Source organism: Ursus maritimus, unplaced genomic scaffold (assembly GCF_017311325.1).
Source record: "Ursus maritimus isolate PB19 unplaced genomic scaffold, ASM1731132v1 scaffold_2, whole genome shotgun sequence".
In the NCBI taxonomy this organism is placed as follows: domain Eukaryota; kingdom Metazoa; phylum Chordata; class Mammalia; order Carnivora; family Ursidae; genus Ursus; species Ursus maritimus.
The window spans coordinates 86,728,548-86,736,514 of record NW_024424452.1 but is presented as its reverse complement, the minus strand read 5'-3'; the positions used below and the strand labels follow the sequence as shown (position 1 = coordinate 86,736,514).

The 7,967-nt window shown below is 40.6% G+C and overlaps 1 protein-coding gene across 1 annotated transcript in view; it reads left to right on the top strand.

Moving 5' to 3' along the window:
• Nucleotides 1-225: 225 nt before the first annotated feature.
• Nucleotides 226-7,967, top strand: part of DHX9 (DExH-box helicase 9) — a 56,626-nt gene continuing 48,884 nt past the window's right edge. Inside the window, exons 1-3 of the mRNA XM_008701114.2 lie at nt 226-369; nt 3,504-3,636; nt 4,283-4,423. Coding sequence (XP_008699336.1) covers nt 3,526-3,636; nt 4,283-4,423 — 252 coding nt within the window. The 5' untranslated portion in view covers nt 226-369; nt 3,504-3,525. The remainder of the gene's footprint in view (nt 370-3,503; nt 3,637-4,282; nt 4,424-7,967) is intronic.

The following is a 7,967-nucleotide window of genomic DNA, read 5'->3' as shown; positions in this document are numbered from 1 at the left end:
TGAAACATTTTGCTGCGTCAAAATGCTACAGGTCCCCAACTCCCAGAAACGTTCAAAAGTAGGGAGCACGGGAAGAACCCCGGCTGGGGCGCAGCAGGCCCAGTGCGGATGATCTCCCTGGCGACCGGACGCGATGCGGGGAAGAGGTAGCTGCGGCCCCGCCCCTCCCTTGGGGCGCCCTCAGCCCTAAACTCGCTTCGTGCGCATGCGTACGTGCACTGACCCCGCCCCCCTGGCGCCGCCGTCGGAGCCATTTCTCCGCCGCCTCCACGCGAGTTGCGGTGTGTTTGCCCGGTATCTCTGAGGAAGGCCGCTGCCACGGACCGTCCTGAGAGGGCTGTGTTCTCGGACACCAGGAAGCAGACGCCGGTAGGGGAGAGACGTCTCTGCCACCCGTTGGAGGCGTGGGGCCCCGCGCTCCTGCAGCCGGGCTTTGTTGCGAAGCGCGGGCGGCGGTGGCGGGTGGGGGAAGGGGCGAGACGCCCGCCGGGTTCCCGGATTGCGGGCTGCGTGCTGCTCGCCGCGCCATGCCTGCGCTCCCCGGGCCGCGGTGTAGACCCGTTTTTCCCCCAGCAATAGGCAGTCCCTATCCGAAGCAGCCAAACCCCACTTCCTCCTTCGGCCTGCGCTCGGCGGAGGCGCTGTCGCCGCTGAGTGAAAGGGGGTGACTCGCCGGGTGGTGAGCCCGCGGTGACGCCACACACGCCTAGGGCCCTTCATCCATTCATTCCGCCAACAAAGACCGGGCGCTGTCCTGCGGCCATGGTGGCGGAGCCGTAAACACGTGGGGGCACAGCCCCTCCCCCCTCCGCATGGAGGTTTCGGTGGTGGTGAGGCAACAGAAAAACGAAACGTCTGCAGGTTTCAGTAAAAAGATTGAGGAAATGAAGATTGCCAAGGGAGAATTCTAGTTTCACTGGGGTGGCAAGGGAAAGCGTTTCGGAGGAGGTAGACTTTGGAGCTGAGGTCGAGAACGCGTCAGCTCTGAAGATGCGGTGGAAAAGCAGAATTGCAGAGCTAAGGAAGGATTAGTCAGCGCTTGAGAGCAGACATTGGAAAGAAACAAAGAAGGCCATGTTCCTGGTTTTTGGGTGGCCAGAGTGGAAACCGGGATCTAGATCTGTAGATCTAGAACGTTATTGCTGTACGGCAGGTGTGCGGTAGTGGTGGCAGGGGATGAAGAGAAGCGAATGGATTGGAAACATGTTTTGGAGGCAGAATTGCGTGTAGGTCCAGGAGTCAGACTACCTGGCTTGGAATTGTGGGTCTCCCAGTTAAGAGCTCTGTCTTCTCTGGGGCAAAGTGTTCTTTGTCTCAGTTTATTCATCCCTAAAGGGGGCGAATACTAATAGTCTTATCAGTATAATTATTGTAAGGGTTAAGGAAAATAGTTCATGTAGATGATCTTATAAGGTTACTGCCTGGCGCTTCAAAAGATGGCTGTGGAGGATCTCGAGGGAGCGTATGACTCCCAAGTTGTGACAGGAGTAACTTGGTAGATGGCAGTGCCATTTCCGGAGATGGAAACAGTCGGACTGGGGGAAGAAGGAGCAGGTTTGGGGAGGAAACTTAAATTCTGTTTCTACTGAGGTGTCAGGTTAACATTTGCACATTAGTGCTGCAGTTGGATGAATTTGATTTTGGAGCTTAAAGAGAAAAGACTAAGTTTTCAATATATATTTGGGCATCATTAGCCTATAGTTGATACTGAATATAATGGAGTTAGATGAGACTGCCTAGGAAGGAAGGAATTTGATAGTATAGTCCTTCATATTTCATGGTACTCATTTACCCTGAGGTCTTGTTTTTTTAATTATTCAGGGGTTGAATTTACAGATAGACATGAGCTTTCCACAGCTTTTCAGTTAACAGGATTTGCCCAGGGTTAGACTGTGACTACAGAATAAGTTGATACTGGGGTCCAGTTTTAGGATGTTAGATTTAGGTGCTAACAAAATGCACTGAACAGAAGGTAAAGGCTTAATGCTAGTAAAAGGGTTTCTTCTCACAGCAAACTAATTTTTTTGCATATTTTTTCTGGATCTAAATTTGGTCTTAGATATCTTGCCTTTTTTTTTAAAGATGTATTTTTTATTTTGAGAGAGAGAGAAAGAGAGAGGGCATGTTTGTGCGGTGGGGAGGAGTAGAGGGAGAGGGAAAGAGAATCTCCAGCAGACTCCCCATTGAGCATGGAGCCTAACTACAGGGCTTGATCCCACGACCCTGAGATCATGACCCCAGCCGAAATCAAGAAATCAGGCTTAACTGACTGAGCCACCCAGGCACCCTTCAGGTATCTTGCTTTTAATTTAGATTCAGATTTTAAACTCACAGGCTCTGTATCTTTTGGTATATTTATAAACTAGATTAGAGGGAGAGTGCCAACACGTATGGTATGGTGTACATCAAGAAAACTTAATATCCTCAAATTTTAATGAATTACAAGGCCTAAATGAGAGATTTGGTACTTAACAGATTAGTGTTTCTAGTCTAAATAGTGTATTTGGACTTAGTAGTGTAATATATTGCCTACAGCTTTGAGGACAGTCTGTTAGGAGACACCTCAGAATGAGAGTAAACTCTTTGAATTTCACACAAAATGATTGATGACCATTTCTTAATATAGTAGTTTGAGTTTGAATTTATGCCTCCACAGTGGGTGACTTGGAAAAGTTACTTAAACTTTCTATGCCCTTGTTTCTTCCTCTGTAGAGAGACGATAATAGTATTTACCATATAATTTTATCTCCCATTGTTTGAGGATTGAGTTAACACATAAGGTGCCTATTGTAAAAAGTAGGATGTTGCATGAAATTTTTTTTTTTTTTTTAAGATTTATTCATTTGAGAGAGGGCGCACACGTGGAGGGGAGAGGCAGAGGGAAAGAGAATCTTCAAGCAGACTCTCCTCCTAGCCCAGAGGCGGAGCCTGACACTAGGCTCAATCCCAGGACCTTGAGATCATGACCCAGCTGAAATCCAGAATCAGCCACTCAACTGGCTGAGCCATCCAGGCACGTCACATAAAGTGTTTTTAAGAAAAGGTCAGGGGTACCTGGGTGGCTGACTTGGGAAGTATCCAGCTCTTGATGTCGGCCTAGGTCATGATCTCAGGGTTGTGAGATCAAGCCCTGCATCAGGCTCCATGCTGTGTATGGAGTCTGCTTAAGATTCTTTCTCTTCCTCTCTCAAAGAAAAAAAAAAAAGGTCAAAAATCACTTGTAGTCACCCAAAGATAACCATTTTGAGGGATATTTCTTTTTTAGTCTTGATTTATGCATATATACTTTTATATAATTCAAATCGTTTAGTTTTGTATCCTGCTTTTTTGTGTAACATGTCATAGGCCTTCCAATTATGTCATTAAAATTTTGTCATAAGCAATTTTAATAGCAGCATGATAGGATATCCTGTGTTTAACCTAAATTTTCAGTTAATTCCAGTTATTTGTCACTTGTAGTGTTTGCTCTTATAAATAACGCAGTTTAACTTTTGTTTTCTTAGGTCTAAAGAAGACAGTTGAATCATGGGTGATGTTAAAAATTTTCTGTATGCCTGGTGTGGCAAAAGGAAGATGACCCCATCCTATGAAATTAGAGCAGTGGGGAACAAAAACAGGCAAAAATTCATGTGTGAGGTACTAGAGAATATAGTTGCATTTATGTGATTTTTTGACACTTATTTTGCTGTTAAGAGGACAATGTTTTCTGTTTGGAAACAGTAGTGTGTTGTATGTTCTTTATTGTCGGTTGCTTGCTATTTTGTTTCATTATAAATCATTTTCAAGTGAGCATTACTTCTAAAACAATCTGATAGGTAAATTATTCTCGTTAGAACATGTATCTTCCTCAGCTTCCACAGTACCAGTAGTACAGATTAAAAAAGGTGGATCAGCTGTTTGCGAGTTTTACTAATTCCTGTATAAAGTAGAGCAATTGCTTCAAGTCAAATTGCTTAAAATAAATACAAGTGGGGAGTTTGTTCTGGGGGGGGCTTATAAAATCAAATTTTAATGTGGAACATCCTGTTACAGAAGAAGAGACTGTCTGAGCCACATAAATTAATATTGTTTTTAGATTAGTTTATCACTGGACAACACAATTCAAGCTTTTTCATAAGTCAACTTATAAATTTTCTTAGATGTGTTATTTTCAGTATTTTTATAGAGCATATCTTCAACATTTAACTGTTATTTCTTAATGGACTATTGAGTTATGTATTTTTTAAGTCCCAGGATTACCCAGGTCAGTCTCTTCTAATACACTTTTTCTTGACTGTTCAAGGTTCGAGTGGAAGGTTATAATTACATTGGCATGGGCAATTCCACCAATAAAAAAGATGCACAGAGCAATGCTGCCAGAGATTTTGTTAACTATTTGGTTCGGATAAATGAAGTAAAGAGTGAAGAAGTCCCAGCTGTTGGGGTAAGTACTTAGGCAGGCCCAGCACTTAGCATGTATGTGGTAAGGTAATGCCAACCTGTTACATACAGAGACACAGGGTGATGATTTTCAGTGATGTTTTCAAATATATTAATGTGTTCCTTAGTGAACCTTGGAATCTTATTTTCTCAGAGCCCTGGGATGAGTTCCTGAAAATTCTGATTTTATTCTGATTATGTACGTGAATTGTGGGCTTGGGAAATTCCTTTAATCTGTGTCTCTTGTGGTTTTATATATTTCATTCATTCATAAACTAATTTTAAGAGCCTGTTGTGTTCTATGTACTTCCAAAGATAATATTTTAAAGAGTATAAAAATCAGAAATACTTTAAGACAGTGTTTACTCCCATTGACAATTCCTTATTACAGCAGAGAGAAAATTCTGTTTTATGCAATGACATATCATTCTTGTGTTTCTGATACCATGATTACTTCAATATATTGTGTAAGTATGCAACAGACTCTCCTTTTTAGTATTGTTTTTAAGAAATAAACTTTATCTCCATTTAATTAAAAAATGAAAAGCTGAGTTTTCACAAAGATAGAGGAATTCTTAACAATATAAAAGATTCACATTATAAATTAAGTTAATAACCAAGGTAACTTAAATGAAAGATTCAGTTTTTATAAAACCTTTAGGAATAATATCTGTATCAATTTTAACAGTTCATTTTCACTGTGTTTGTATTTTGACTTATTTATAAAGGTTGATATAAATATTTTATTTCCTTCCATTGCTTTGACCCAGAAGTCAGGAGACTTACTCTCTAGTAGTATATTGTACCACTAGGTAATTGCAATTGGTTGGCCCATCTGCAAAATAAAGGGATTGGATAAGATGATCTTGGAGATTCTTTCCGGCTATGAAAAGAATGCTGCAAATATCTTTCAAATATTTGGAACATTGGCATTTGCTCCATCTGTTATGACCTGTTCTGTATCTTTTAGCCTCTTGCTCTTAAAGTGTAGGTCTGCTGGTGACAGATTCTTCTTAATTTTCTTTTATGTGAAAATGTTTTCGTTTTGCGTTCTGTCTTGCATATTTTCACTAAATGTAGAATTCTGGTGTTCCAGTTTCCTTTTCTTTCAGCACCTCTTTTCTTCCATTGTTATCTGATGAGAAGTCAGTTATAATCAAATCATTTCCCCCTATATGTAATGTGTTATTTTCTGTGGTTGCATTTATTTTTTTCTTGGTTTCCAGCGGTTTGACTATGATGTGACTAGGTGTGGTTTTCTTTGTACTTACCCTGCTTGGAATTTGCTGAGATTCTTGAATCTGTACATTTATGTCCTTTACCAAATTTGGGGAATCTTTTGCTGTTATTTTTTCAAAAAAAATTTTTTTTTTGCCTCATTTGTTCTTTTCTCCTTTGGGGACTCATATGTTAAACTTTTGTGTATTATCCCAAAGCTCCCTGAGGCTCTTTCCTTTTTTTCTTTCTTTCTGTTCTTCACATTGGATGACTTCTACTGATTATCTTCAAGTTCACGGACTGTTCTCTGTCAACTCCCTTTTGCTGTTGTCAGTCCATCCAGTGAATTTTACTTCATATATTGTCTTTGTCTTTTCCAGAATTAACAGATTTTGTTGTTGTTGTTTTTTAAAGAGATTTTCTTTCTCTGGTGGCATTTCTTACTGTTTCATTCATTATAAGCATGTGTTCATAATACAAATGTGAATTTTCTTTATGTCATTGAGCATAGTTACAACAGCTTTAAAATTCTTGTCTACTAAATCTGACATCTGGGTCATCTCAGGTTGGGTTCTGTTGATTGTATTTTCTCACCTTTTTGTCTGTATGTCAAGTAATTTTGGATTATATCTTGGGCACTGTGATAATTATGTTGTAGAGACCCTAAATAATGTTACATTTTTTGTTGAAAGATTACTGATTTTGTTTACTGTCATGCAATTTGTTTGGTTGGACTCCTACAGCAGAAACTATTTTTTGGGTAACAGCTCAAATCTCATTTCAGTTTTCTGATCCTTGCTAGGCAGCTTGGAGTTTGTCTTGTACATGTGTTGTTTGGGTGTTAGCCAGTGATTTGGGCAGAGTTTATACACAGAAACTGAGGTTCTTCCTTCTTTTCTTTCCAGGATTGCCTCCTCATTTTCTAGCAGCGTTCGTTTCCCCAAGCTCATATTCTCTGATTGTTCAGGCCCAAAAGACTGGGTTTTCTTTTGGAGTTTTAATTGTCTCACATGGTCTTCCCTTAGGCTAAAAGCTATAATAGACTGGAATTACAACCTTGGCTATTCCTTACTTTCTCATTTTGAGTCACCTCCATAATCTTCCAGCTTTTGTTCACTTTTTAGTGCTTGCATATAATTGTGGGGGACTTTGGGGTTTTTGGGGCAGGTTTTTTTGTATATTTTCCCCCCTAGATTTCATGTTATTATTTGCAGAAAGGTCAATCTAGTCTGTGCATTTGCCACTTTCCCCCTAACTTCCTCTGTTCCAGCTACACTGGCTTTCTTGCCATTTCTCAATGTGCCAACACCTTTCTACCTCAAGACTTTTGTATGTAACTATTCTTTCTGCCTTGAGTGCTCTTTCCCAGCCATCCTTGTCAAAGTTGTAAATCCATTGCTACCTTTACCCTGGTATTTCTTATCCCCTTTTATTTTTCTTAGTAGCACTTACTAACTTCTAACCCAGTGCTTCTCCGCTCAGAGGTGATTTTGTCTCAGGGATGTTTGGCAATGTGTGGAGTCATTTTTGTTACAACTGGAAGGGAGTGTCAGCAATACTAACCTATAATATATGGAGGCCAGGGATGCTACTAAACATCCTACAATGCGTAAGATAGCCTCCTACAACAAAGAATTGTTCTGCCCAAAATGTCAGTTGTACTGAGTGTGATAAAGCCTTTTCTAACCTCATTTTTCCCCAGGCTTTCATATAAGAATAAAAGTTCATAAGAGCAGGTTTTTTGTTTTTTTAAGAGTTTATTTATTAGAGAGAGAAAGAGCATGATTGAGGCAGAGAGAGAGGGAGAAGCAGACTCCCCACTGAGCAGAGAACCCAGAGCTCGCTGGGCACAATCCCAGGACTCTTGAGACCTAGACCTGAGCCGAAGGCAGACGCTTCACCAACTGAGCCACCCATGTGCCCTGGGTTTTGTTTTGACTTCATTTGCTGTTTCCACAATGTTAGCATAGTTCTGGCCTATACAGCAGGCACTTGAAGGTGGGGTTTTTTTTGTTTGTTTGTTTGTTTTGGTTGAATGAATGAATGATGAATGGGCGAATTTGGAAAAGCATCATATAACAAACCAATCTCTACTTTAAGCTACCATCTTTATCTCATCTCCTCATCCCTGCGAGATCCTTGGTCATGTCACTTACCTCATCTAGCATTTGCCCTTTCATTCCACAAATTGCTCTTGCCAAAAGTGACCTGTTTCTGAGTGCGGAGGATACTTTAAAATGTTTTTATTGTGGAAATTTCAAATGTGTACAGAAGTAAGAATAATACTGTGAGCCCATATTTTCATAATCCAGTTGCAATACTTTACAATG